We start from the raw sequence: 13,653 nt of genomic DNA, 5'->3' as shown, positions 1-13,653 counted from the left end.
CACTATGGCCAAGACCAAAGAGCTGTCAAAGGACACCAGAAACAAAATTGTAGACCTGCACCAGGCTGGGAAGACTGAATCTGCAATAGGTAAGCAGCTTGGTTTGAAGAAATCAACTGGGAGCAATTATTAGAAAATGGAAGACATACAAGACCACTGATAATCTTCCTCGATCTGGGGCTCCACGCAAGATCTCACCCTGTGGGGTCAAAATGATCACAAGAACGGTGAGCAAAAATCCCAGAACCACACGGGGGAACCTAGTGAATGACCTGCAGAGAGCTGGGACCAAAGTAACAAAGCCTACCATCAGTAACACACTACGCCGCCAGGGACTCAAATCCTGCAGTGCCAGACGTGTCCCCCTGCTTAAGCCAGTACATGTCCAGGCCCGTCTGAAGTTTGCTAGAGAGCATTTGGATGATCCAGTAGAAGATTGGGAGAATGTCATGTGGTCAGATGAAACCAAAATAGAACTTTTTGGTAAAAACTCAACTCGTCATGTTTGGAGGACAAAGAATGCTGAGTTGCATCCAAAGAACACCATACCTACTGTGACGCATGGGGGTGGAAACATCATGCTTTGGGGCTGTTTTTATGCAAAGGGACCAGGATGACTGATCCGTGTAAAGGAAAGAATGAATGGGGCCACGTATCGTGAGATTTTGAGTGAAAACCTCCTTCCATCAGCAAGGGCATTGAAGATGAAACGTGGCTGGGTCATTCAGCATGACAATGATCCCAAACACACCGCCCGGGCAACGAAGGAGTGGCTTTGTAAGAAGCATTTCAAGGTCCTGGAGTGGCCAGTCTCCAGATCTCAACCCCATAGAAAATCTTTGGAGGGAGTTGAAAGTCCGTGTTGCCCAGCAACAGGCCCATAACATCACTGCTCTAGAGGAGATCTGCATGGAGGAATGGGCCAAAATACCAGCAACAGTGTGTGAAAACCTTGTGAAGACTTACAGAAATCGTTTGACCTCTGTCATTGCCAACAAAGGTTATATAACAAAGTATTGATAAGTATTTGGTCAATAACAAAAGTTTATTTTCCACCATAATTTGCAAATAAATTCATTAAAAATCCTACAATGTGATTTTCTGGATTTTCTGTCATAGTTGAAGTGTACCTATGATGAAAATTACAGGCCTCTCTCATCTTTTTAAGTGGGAGAACTTGCACAATTGGTGGCTGACTAAATACTTTTTTGCCCCACTGTATATATTCTGTTTCAATACGGTAGATGTTGCATTGACGTCTGTGTATCAAGTTTACAAACTATAATTTCAAGTTGATCAAAGTGTCATATTCAACTTCTGATTCAAAACCAGAGACAACATCCTGGTACTTTGCAAGCCAGGAAAGGTAGAGGAGAACAGAGAATCAACCGCTTTGTGGAAAAACCGAAGCTTTTGCCAGTTTCCGAAGCCAATGGGGCATGTTTCATTTATTATCTTCCTATGAATTGGTCTCTAGCGTTTGAACCGTTGTAACCTATTATGGCTATATCCCATTCCTGAAAGCTTAGACTCTCGAACATGGAAATGTCTAGACGTTGAACCAATGTGGAATAGATGTTGAATTGACGTCTGTGCCCAATGGGTCTAAGAAGTTGAATATATGAAACTTTGATAAACTTGAAATTATAGTTTGTAAACTTGATAAACATAAAATGAATGCAACATCTACCGTATTGAAACAGAATATATACGTTTTGAATTTGAATATTACATTGAAATTCAAAAATGCATGCGATTTATTCATTCAATTCAATTTTTTAAATCATGAAATACAACATCAATTTATGAATTCAATGTGTGCATTACAAATTGTTAAATATTCAATATCCTAATACAAATTCAAAATGGTCTAATTCAATGGCACTGAAATCAGTCCATAGTTATATTCCAGTGGTAGAGTTTCAATGACAGAGATTGAGACCTGAGACGTGTGTTCATATGATAGAGAGAAGTGTTGTTGTACGTACCTGACCAGTGTGTTCATAGGATAGAAGTGTTGTTGTACGTACCTGACCAGTGTGTTCATATGATAGAGAGAAGTGTTGTTGTACGTACCTGACCAGTGTGTTCATATGATAGAGAGAAGTGTTGTTGTACGTACCTGACCAGTGTGTTCATATGATAGAAGTGTTGTTGTACGTACCTGACCAGTGTGTTCATATGATAGAGAGAAGTGTTGTTGTACGTACCTGACCAGTGTGTTCATATGAGAGAGAGAAGTGTTGTTGTACGTACCTGACCAGTGTGTTCATATGATAGAGAGAAGTGTTGTTGTACGTACCTGACCAGTGTGTTCATATGATAGAAGTGTTGTTGTACGTACCTGACCAGTGTGTTCATATGAGAGAGAGAAGTGTTGTTGTACGTACCTGACCAGTGTGTTCATATGATAGAAGTGTTGTTGTACGTACCTGACCAGTGTGTTCATATGAGAGAGAGAAGTGTTGTTGTACGTACCTGACCAGTGTGTTCATATGATAGAGAGAAGTGTTGTTGTACGTACCTGACCAGTGTGTTCATATGATAGAAGTGTTGTTGTACGTACCTGACCAGTGTGTTCATATGATAGAGAGAAGTGTTGTTGTACGTACCTGACCAGTGTGTTCATATGATAGAGAGAAGTGTTGTTGTACGTACCTGACCAGTGTGTTCATATGATAGAGAGAAGTGTTGTTGTACGTACCTGACCAGTGTGTTCAGTCTCGTCCTTGTTGATGAGGTACATCAGGAAGAAGCTGCACAGGAAGAGAAAAGCCGTGTGACCAGTTTGATCAAATATTAACTCAAGCTTTCCTCCAGAGCATCACTGGTAAAGTTAAGTAAGTTGGTAAGGTTAAGCATATCTATTTCAAGTCAAACGAGATCCTTTTAATAATGGAGCATCTCTGGTCGTATGCTTGAACAACATCCTCATGTCAGTTATGTACTCACAGGTAGTTGGCCAGGTTGTGCTCTTGTAAGGTGTGGGTCTCAAAGCCGTGGGGTGTCGTGTCAAAGTAGTCATTTCCAATACCACAGATGAAGCATTTAGTCTACAGTAAGATGATAGAATGTGTTTACCCAATCAGATACACTCCCCTCCCCTAACATATTGCATTTATTCAAGAATATGCTTATTCCTAACATTGATCATTGTGTTATTTTTATTTAACCTTTATTAAACTAGGCAAGTAAGTTTAGAACAAAATCTTATTTTTAATTATGGCCTACCCCTGACCAAACCCGGACGACGCTGGGCCAATTGTGCGCCGCCCTATGGAACGGTTGTGATACAGCCCGGAATCGAACCAGGTTCTGTAGTGACGCCTCTAGCACTGAGATACAGTGCCTTAGACCACTACGCCACTTGGCAGCCCAGATAAAGTTATAGGTGAGACCAGGTGAACTCTCACCTCCAGACCAGGTGAACTCTCACCTCCAGACCAGGTGAACTCTTACCTCCATATCCTCCTTCACCTGCTCCTGCTGGTCTCTCAGTTCCCCAAACGCATCAATAATCAAACCTGGAATATTGAACAAGACAGCATTTTAACTTGTTAGACACGGTAAAGTCCTCTCAGCTGTTGTTCTGAACACCGGGGGCCATACGTATCAAATGTTTCAGAGTAGGAGTGCTCTTTAAATCACAATGGGTAAGATTACATGATCCTAGACCCCACCCTAAAGATTATTTAGTTACATTTTTATTTATTCTAGTGTTTACGTGGCAGCTAAAAGCTGAATTGTGTGTACATCAGGAACTTCAAGAAAATGTGATACAGTTTCAAAAAAGTTCAGTAGTAACATACCAAGTTGGGTTCAATTCCATTTAAATTCCCATCCATTCAGATAGGTAAGCCATTTCAATTCCAATCCATTCAGATAGGTAAGCCATTTCAATTCCCATCCATTCAGATAGGTAAACCATTTCAATTCCCATCCATTCAGATAGGTAAACCATTTCAATTCCAATCCATTCAGATAGGTAAACCATTTCAATTCCCATTCATTCAGATAGGTAAACCATTTCAATTCCAATCCATTCAGATAGGTAAACCATTTCAATTCCAATCCATTCAGATAGGTAAACCATTTCAATTCCAATCCATTCAGATAGGTAACCCATTTCAATTCCAATTCATTCAGATAGGTAAACCATTTCAATTCCCATCCATTCAGATAGGTAAACCATTTCAATTCCAATCCATTCAGATAGGTAAACCATTTCAATTCCCATTCATTCAGATAGGTAAACCATTTCAATTCCAATCCATTCAGATAGGTAAACCATTTCAATTCCAATCCATTCAGATAGGTAAACCATTTCAATTCCAATCCATTCAGATAGGTAACCCATTTCAATTCCAATTCATTCAGATAGGTAAGCCATTTCAATTCCAATTCATTCAGATAGGTAAGCCATTTCAATTCCAATCCATTCAGATAGGTAAACCATTTCAATTCCAATCCATTCAGATAGGTAAGCCATTTCAATTCCAATCCATTCAGATAGGTAAACCATTTCAATTCCAATCCATTCAGATAGGTAAACCATTTCAATTCCAATCCATTCAGATAGGTAAACCATTTCAATTCCCATCCATTCAGATAGGTAAACCATTGTAATTCCAACTCAAAATGCTACCAATTGAAGAGAATTGGAATTCCAGTGTACTCCCTGAATTGACTGGAAATAACCACAACCCTGGTAGTAACGTACCCTGGATTATGGCCAGGAGGATGACGATGACGAAAAAGAAGAAGGTGATGTCAAAGAGGATACGCCACAGCTCGTAGGGGTCTCCGGCCGGGTCCTCCAGCTCATCCCCGATACCACCGCCGGCCCGCACCCCCGCGTACAGGTGGAACAGATAGCACTGAGGAGGATATACAGATAGCACTGAGGAGGATATACAGATAGCACTGAGGAGGATATACAGATAGCACTGAGGAGGATATACAGATAGCACTGAGGAGGATATACAGATAGCACTGAGGAGGATATACAGGTAGCACTGAGGAGGATATACAGATAGCACTGAGGAGGATATACAGGTGGAACAGATAGCGCTGAGGAGGATATACAGGTGGAACAGATAGCCCTGAGGAGGATATACAGGTGGAACAGATAGCACTGAGGAGGATATACAGATAGCACTGAGGAGGATATACAGGTGGAACAGATAGCGCTGAGGAGGATATACAGATAGCACTGAGGAGGATATACAGGTGGAACAGATAGCGCTGAGGAGGATATACAGGTGGAACAGATAGCACTGAGGAGGATATACAGGTGGAACAGATAGCACTGAGGAGGATATACAGATAGCACTGAGGAGGATATACAGATAGCACTGAGGAGGATATACAGATAGCACTGAGGAGGATATACAGATAGCACTGAGGAGGATATACAGATAGCACTGAGGAGGATATACAGATAGCACTGAGGAGGATATACAGGTGGAACAGATAGCGCTGAGGAGGATATACAGGTGGAACAGATAGCCCTGAGGAGGATATACAGGTGGAACAGATAGCACTGAGGAGGATATACAGGTGGAACAGATAGCACTGAGGAGGATATACAGATAGCACTGAGGAGGATATACAGGTGGAACAGATAGCACTGAGGAGGATATACAGATAGCACTGAGGAGGATATACAGATAGCACTGAGGAGGATATACAGATAGCACTGAGGAGGATATACAGATAGCACTGAGGAGGATATACAGGTGGAACAGATAGCGCTGAGGAGGATATACAGGTGGAACAGATAGCCCTGAGGAGGATATACAGGTGGAACAGATAGCACTGAGGAGGATATACAGGTGGAACAGATAGCACTGAGGAGGATATACAGATAGCACTGAGGAGGATATACAGGTGGAACAGATAGCCCTGAGGAGGATATACAGATAGCACTGAGGAGGATATACAGGTGGAACAGATAGCACTGAGGAGGATATACAGGTGGAACAGATAGCACTGAGGAGGAGGAGGAGGAGGAGGAGGAGGAGGGGTTTTAAAACTCAATCTTTCAACAGGAAGTAAAGGATAGAGGGGGGTTAAACTCCTCGTTCAACAGATCTACACTAGTGTGAAGTGATGAGGTGTCTTCAACGCTGTGTGAAGGATATGCAGCAGTGTTGACAACCTTCTTGGATCCCTTCCTACAACATGTTCTGTGAGTCATGGAATGAACTCTAACCAAGCCATCTATTAGTGGGCTATCTTAAGAACTTAATGTCATTTATACGTGCTATGACACAGTATCAATACTACTGCGTTGAGTCATCTATTAGTAGTGAGTAGTGGTGTGTGTGTGTGTATATATAGACTTACAGTCATCATGTCGTCACACTTCATATCAGGTGCGTCCTCGTCCTCGCTCTTGTTGTAGAACTTCCTGAAGAAGTTGAAGGCCACCACAGTGTACAGATATACCACCACCGCCAACAGACCTACAGTCAGCACCAACTGTAGAGAGAAAGACAGAGAGAGAGAGAGAGAGAGAGAGGGGTCATTATTAGTGATGATGTTGAAGGCCACCACGGTGTTCAGATACACTGCCAAAAGACAGTTAGCACCAACTGGAGAAAGGAAATTAATATTCACATTATTCTCAACATGCAGAAATGTAAAGTGTGTTGTCAAATGCACTTTAAATAAACATGACTTCACTTGACTTGAGAGATGATAACAACCCCGCTCCTCCACCCACTACAACTGGTTTCCAGCCGAAGCTCCCATCCACTACAGACCATGGTACCTGCCTACGGAGCAGCAAGAGGAACTGCCCCTCCCTAACTTCAGGCTCTGCTCAAACACCCCAACCCGAACACTCCATTCTGCCACCTCTGGTCTCTTGGCCCTTCCACCCCTATGGAAGGGCAGCTCCCCCTCAGCCCAGTCCAAGCTCCTCTCTGTCCTGGCACCCTAATGGTGGAACCAGCTCCCCCCTGAAGCTAGAACAGCAGACTTCCTGCCCATTTAACAAAAATATCTGAAACCCTACCTCTTCAAAGAGTATCTAAAATAATCCCACACTCCCCCAAAATATAAAACAAAAGCCTTTTGAGAACTAACACGAGCACTTGCACTTTTCCCCCTAACTAACACTGACTTTCCCCCTAACTAGCACAGACTTTCCCCCTAACTAGCACTGACTTTCCCCTAACTAGCACTGACTTTTCCCCCTAACTAACACAGACTTTCCCCTAACTACCACTGACTTTTCCCCCTAACTAACACTGACTTTCCCCCTAACTAGCACAGACTTTCCCCCTAACTACCACAGACTTTCCCCTAACTAGCACTGACTTTTCCCCCTAACTAACACAGACTTTTCCCCCTAACTACCACTGACTTTTCCCCCTAACTAACACTGACTTTTCCCCCTAACTAGCACTGACTTTTCCCCCTAACTACCACTGACTTTTCCCCCTAACTAACACTGACTTTTCCCCCTAACTAGCACTGACTTTTCCCCCTAACTACCACTGACTTTTCCCCCTAACTACCACTGACTTTTCCCCCTAACTAGCACTGACTTTTCCCCCTAACTAGCACTGACTTTTCCCCCTAACTAGCACTGACTTTTCCCCCTAACTAGCACTGACTTTCCCCCTAACTAGCACTGACTTTTCCCCCTAACTACCACTGGCTTTTCCCCCTAACTAGCACTGGCTTTTCCCCCTAACTACCACTGGCTTTTCCCCTAACTAACACGGACTTTTCCCCTAACTACCACTGACTTTTCCCCCTAACTACCACTGACTTTTCCCCCTAACTAACACTGACTTTTCCCCCTAACTAACACTGACTTTTCCCCCTAACTAACACTGACTTTCCCCCTAACTAGCACTGACTTTTCCCCCTAACACTGACTTTTCCCCCTAACTAACACTGACTTTTCCCCCTAACTAACACTGACTTTTCCCCTAACTAGCACTGACTTTTCCCCCTAACTAGCACTGACTTTTCCCCCTAACTAGCACTGACTTTTCCCCCTAACTAGCACTGGTTTTCCCCTAACTAGCACTGACTTTTCCCCTAACTACCACTGACTTTTCCCCCTAACTAGCACTGACTTTTCCCCCTAACTAGCACTGACTTTTCCCCCTAACTAGCACTGGTTTCCCCCTAACTAGCACTGGTTTTCCCCTAACTAGCACTGACTTTTCCCCTAACTACCACTGACTTTTCCCCCTAACTAACACTGACTTTTCCCCCTAACTAACACTGACTTTTCCCCTAACTAGCACTGACTTTTCCCCCTAACTAGCACTGACTTTTCCCCCTAACTAGCACTGACTTTTCCCCCTAACTAGCACTGGTTTTCCCCTAACTAGCACTGACTTTTCCCCTAACTACCACTGACTTTTCCCCCTAACTACCACTGACTTTTCCCCCTAACTAGCACAGACTTTTCCCCCTAACTAGCACTGACTTTTCCCCCTAACTAGCACAGACTTTTCCCCCTAACTAACACTGACTTTTCCCCCTAACTAGCACTGACTTTTCCCCCTAACTAGCACTGACTTTTCCCCCTAACTAGCACTGACTTTTCCCCCTAACTACCACTGACTTTGCTGATAGCTACTATATTGAGGAAAACTGTACTTACTATAACTGAGATATGTGGCTGTCCCACCTAGCTACACCGTATGTACAAAAGTATGTGGACATTATGTGGACATCCCTTCAAATGAGTGGATTCGGCTATTTCAGCCACACCAGTTGCTGACAGGTGTATAAAATTGAGCTTTTTGAAAAATGTGCTTTTTGGTCTTAAAGGCCTAGTGCAGTCAAAAACGTGATATCCTGTGTTTTACATAGTGCATTCCAAAAGTATTCAGATCCCTTGACTCTTTCCACATTTAATTAGGTTACAGCCTTATTCTAATATTGATTTTTTTTATCTCATCAATCTACACACAATACCCCATAATGACAGATCAAAAAAACAGGTTTGTAGACATTTTTGCAAATCTATAAAACAAAATATGTCATATAATGTCATTTTAATGTAAAAGCCATTTGGAAAGACAGCCTGAAATTTCAGCCTGTTGTGGTGGGATGGAGTTTTGGCCTGCCCGGTGACATCACCAGGTGGTATAAGTTAATAGACAAATCATTAACCTGTTGGGGATGGGGGCGCTGTTTAGACTATTTATGCTAATTGGGTAATTTTTGAAACGGCTTCCCACAAAATCCTTGATCGTACAATATGCATATTATTATTATCATTGGATAGAAAACAGTCTATAGTTTCTATAGGAGTTGAAATTTTGTCTCTAAGTGGAACAGAGCCCATTCTACAGCAATTTCCCTGACATGGATTCAGATTTCAGAAATGTTGGCCACTGTTCTGAAGTCAGTTAAAAGGGCACTGATATTGCTATGACTATACGGACACTTCTTACGTCTTCCCCTGGATGCCTTTACGTGATGACGATTCCAATGGGGTCGATTGCGCGTTCACAGGCCCTATAAATCAAAAAACCCTGTAGCTAGCAAGTCTTTCCTTGCTGCGTAACGCGCGTGCTGGACACCGACCCGCTCCTGTTCCAAGCGTTAGTTTAGCCTGTTATATTTCTCCGGTCATCTTTTCACTCGTTATAGGAGTTACAAACATCATAAGGTAGTTAATTTAAAGCGTTTTATAGCAATTTATATCCGTTTAGTGCGATTTTGGGACATTTATTTTTGAAACGATGTGAATAGTTGGGCACGCTTTTCAGTTCATCCCGAACGCAGTTGGCATTTCCACATGGCAAGAGGACAGCTTTCCACCAAAAGACGATTTCTCCCAAGAAAGGATCCTTTGCCCAAGATACTGATGGAAGAACAGCTCAAGGTAGGACATTTTTATTATGATAAATCGTGTTTCTGTCGAAACATTTTAGTGGCTTAGGACGCCATGTTTTTTGACGTAGCTTCGCTTGGCGCAAACTGTATTGAAAAGTAAGGATAAATTAAAAAATGTAATTCCGCAATTGTATTAAGAATTAAATTGTCTATCAATCCCTGTCCACCCTATATTTTTTAGTCACGTTTATGAGTATTTATGTATAAGAGTAGATCACTGTCTAAGTGGCGCAAGGACATATTCTGACCAGCTGAGTTACATTTCACATTGTCTAACCATGATTTTGGTGGCTAAATATAAACGTTTTCGATCAAACTCTATATGCATTGTGTAATATGATGTTACAGGAGTGTCATCTGAAGAATTCTGAGAAGGTTAGTGAAAAAATTAATATCTTTTGGCGATGTTGACTTTTATCGCTCACTTTGGCTAGAATCAATGCTGGGCTGCTATGTGGTATGTGCTATGCTAATATAACGATTTATTGTGTTTTCGCTGTAAGACACTTAGAAAATCTGAAATATTGTCTGTATTCACAGGATCTGTGTCTTTCGATTCGTGTATGCTGTGTATTTTTACGAAATGTTTGATGATTAGTAAGTAGGTAAACACGTTGCTCTAAGTAGTTTTTCTATTCCATTTGTGACGGTGGGTGCAATTGTAACCTATGCCATCTACCTGAAATATGCACTTTTTTCTAACAAAACCTATCCCATACCATAAATATGTTATCAGACTGTCATCTAATGAGTTTTTTTGTTGGTTAGGGGCTATAAATATCTTAGTTTAGCCGAATTGGTGATGGCTACTGGTGTTGGTGGACAAATAAAAGATGGTGGATTATGCTAATGTATTTTTAGGTAATAGATGTACATCTTTACATATTGTGTCTTCCCTGTAAAACATTTTAAAAATCGGACATGTTGACTGGATTCACAAGATCTGTGTCTTTCATTAGCTGTATTGGACTTTAATGTGTGAAAGTTAAATATTAAAAAAATATATTTTTTTTGAATTTCGCGGCACTGGTTTTTCAGTGGGGGGGGGGGGGGTGTGCCGCTAGCGCCACGCTGATCCTAGACAGGTTAAGAGTTTCAAACCTCTGCCAATAAATGTTCAGGTTACAGATTCCTCCCATTAGGCTCATCCAATTAGGCCTCTCACTCCCAGACAGTCCGAGCTAAATTCTTCCTTGACAAAATTGGTCTTCGCTAAAAAGCTATTTTTGTTTATTTTTGACACTTTTAATTGGAAAAAAAATAACAGTAAGGTACTTAATTGTTATCTAGAAATGATTTGATATTGAGATAAAAACAGCTGAATTGGGCCTTTAATTTAAGGTTAAGGCTAGGCATTAATTAGGGTTAGCAGTGTGGTTAGGGTTAGTTTTAAAATCAGATGTTATGACTTTGTGGCTGTGCCAGCTAGTTACCACTCTGCAGAGCTGCCTCCAGAACAAGATTCGTAACAAAAAACCCGCTAACCTGCATTTAGATGTCCCCCTGATCTACAGTCCAGTGATTCAAATGTCTGTGTGGCCTTCTGACAGTGTCTGGTGGTGTTATTGCCACATGCCTGTTTTCCGTTGTGAGTGACGGAGGACAGGATGGTCCGGAGGGTCTTGAAGCCCATGGCGATGTCCAGCAGATGGGCAGCGAAGAAGAAGTTGTTATAGTGCCCCAGGATGGACATGGTGGCGTACCAGATCAGGTACAGGAACGACTGACATGACAGAACAAGGAAATGTGAAGCTCAGTCCATCACTTTTTCACTCTAAAATCTACTTGAAATTCCTAGACCTTTCCCCTTTGTGTTCGCAGATTGTAAGGGACTGGATAGGTGTAAGCAGTAGGGCGATGGCTCCAGCTAGCCTTCTGATGGCCTCAGGGTGGTTTGACCATACTGCTTACACCTATCCAGAGCCCTAATGCCAGCCACAAACACTGCAGGGGGAGGAGCTAGGTTGACAGTTTGTCTTTATTGAGGGAGTAAACACTTACGTTGTCAGTCAGCACCACTCCCATTTTCCAGATGTGGTACTTGGTGTCAATAGAGCTCAACCTGCCATTAGGAAACAGCCAGATGTTTCTTAGCGTTGAATTACCCACCCATTCACAATATAGTATCATGTCTTTTACTGTGTTGATATGAGAGGCTAACTTTCTCCCCAGCGGTTAACTCAACTGAGACGCTATGTATTTCACTGTGTTTATTAGCTACGTGTTTATTACCAGTGCATTTATCAGATTTATTTGATAAAACAATGGTTAACAATTCATATTTAACTAATAGTAAGACATTTCTGTCCTACTAATGTCTGTGTTTTCATGGTCTCCACTCTAGGTGGGGGTGAAGTGACTATGCTTAGATAATACACTGCTGCTACTCACTGTTTATGGGAGGGAGGGAGGGAGGGGATTTTATTAATTGTTCAGCAGTCTAATGGCTTGGAGGTAGAAGCTGTTAAGGAGCCTCTTGGTCCTAGACTTGGCGCTCTGGTACCACTTGCTGCGCGGTAGCAGAGAAAACAGTTAGGATGATATGAGAAGAGTGGATGTCTCACCAGGATACAAGAGAAGCCGCCTCCACCACGGTCTCCTGAGTCGGGTCGAAGTCCAGGGCGGTCTTATCCAGTCCCAACAGCTCAGCTATCCGCTCAGCACCATACAGGTCTCCATACTTATTAATGACCTACAGACAGACACATACAGATCCCCTTACTAATTAATGACCTACAGACAGACACATACAGATCTCCTTACTTATTAATGACCTACAGACAGACACATACAGATCTCCTGACTAATTAATGACCTACAGACAGACACATACAGATCTCCTGACTAATTAATGACCTACAGACAGACACATACAGATCTCCATACTAATTAATGACCTACAGACAGACACATACAGATCTCCATACTAATTAATGACCTACAGACAGACACATACAGATCTCCATACTAATTAATGACCTACAGACAGAAACATACAGATCTCCTGACTAATTAATGACCCACAGACAGAAAAATGCAGCTCTCCAGACTAATTAATGACCTATAGACAGAGGAGACAGGGAAAGACATTTGATTTGGATTTATATGATTGCTATACTACACTATGCAGTTATATGTGTATAGTATTAGTGTGGACTCCTGTGTGAATAAGGCTGTACTTGTACCTTCCGTTTGATAAACTTGTCCCAGTAGTTATTGGGGAAGGATCTGCAGAAACACAAGAGGGACAACAGATATAGTTCAATGCCTCTATAATTCTATTAGGAACATTCATCTGAAGCTGGTGACATTTTCAACACACTTTTTTAATATTAATGTACACATTGCTTGATTTTGTCAGGAGCTTACCGGAACTGAATAACCGCACCTCAAATGTTCTACTGCTTGAGTTCCTGCACCTCTTATAGATTAGCTCAAAAAGTATTGTGGAGTTCCTGCGACTAAACATAAACAGTATCGGCACCCGAATTGAGCACCGGCACCTGTTTCAGTCCAAGCCAGGTTTTCCTCTGTGGTATGACTCACGGGGTGTTGATGACGAGGCGGTCCCACTGTCCCGTGATGTCATCGTCTGCCGGCTGCTCTGTGATGTAGAGACCTTCAAACTCCAACAGCCTGGCGATCCCCTTCTCTCTCTTAAACACCACCAGAGGCACCTGGGAGGGAAATGGATGACAGAGAGAAGGGGTGAGAGGAGAATAGAATGGAATCAGACAGACAGACACAGACACAGACACAGACACAGACAGACAGACA

The 13,653-nt window shown here is 42.2% G+C and overlaps 1 protein-coding gene across 2 annotated transcripts in view; it reads right to left on the bottom strand.

Moving 5' to 3' along the window:
* LOC129825507 (ryanodine receptor 3-like) overlaps positions 1-13,653 on the bottom strand; it is a 275,528-nt gene that overhangs the window by 3,049 nt on the left and 258,826 nt on the right. For both annotated transcript variants that reach the window (XM_055885660.1, XM_055885661.1), the window contains 10 exons: positions 13,423-13,553; positions 13,062-13,104; positions 12,441-12,568; positions 11,878-11,938; positions 11,453-11,599; positions 6,349-6,483; positions 4,721-4,877; positions 3,460-3,524; positions 2,953-3,053; positions 2,705-2,756 (listed from right to left, as the gene is read on the bottom strand). In XM_055885660.1, coding sequence (XP_055741635.1) covers positions 2,705-2,756; positions 2,953-3,053; positions 3,460-3,524; positions 4,721-4,877; positions 6,349-6,483; positions 11,453-11,599; positions 11,878-11,938; positions 12,441-12,568; positions 13,062-13,104; positions 13,423-13,553 — 1,020 coding nt within the window. The remainder of the gene's footprint in view (positions 1-2,704; positions 2,757-2,952; positions 3,054-3,459; positions 3,525-4,720; positions 4,878-6,348; positions 6,484-11,452; positions 11,600-11,877; positions 11,939-12,440; positions 12,569-13,061; positions 13,105-13,422; positions 13,554-13,653) is intronic.

The sequence above is a fragment of the Salvelinus fontinalis genome, chromosome 27, assembly GCF_029448725.1.
Source record: "Salvelinus fontinalis isolate EN_2023a chromosome 27, ASM2944872v1, whole genome shotgun sequence".
NCBI classification, from domain to species: domain Eukaryota; kingdom Metazoa; phylum Chordata; class Actinopteri; order Salmoniformes; family Salmonidae; genus Salvelinus; species Salvelinus fontinalis.
Note: the sequence above shows the minus strand (reverse complement) of the source record. Positions and strands in the feature narration are given on the sequence as shown.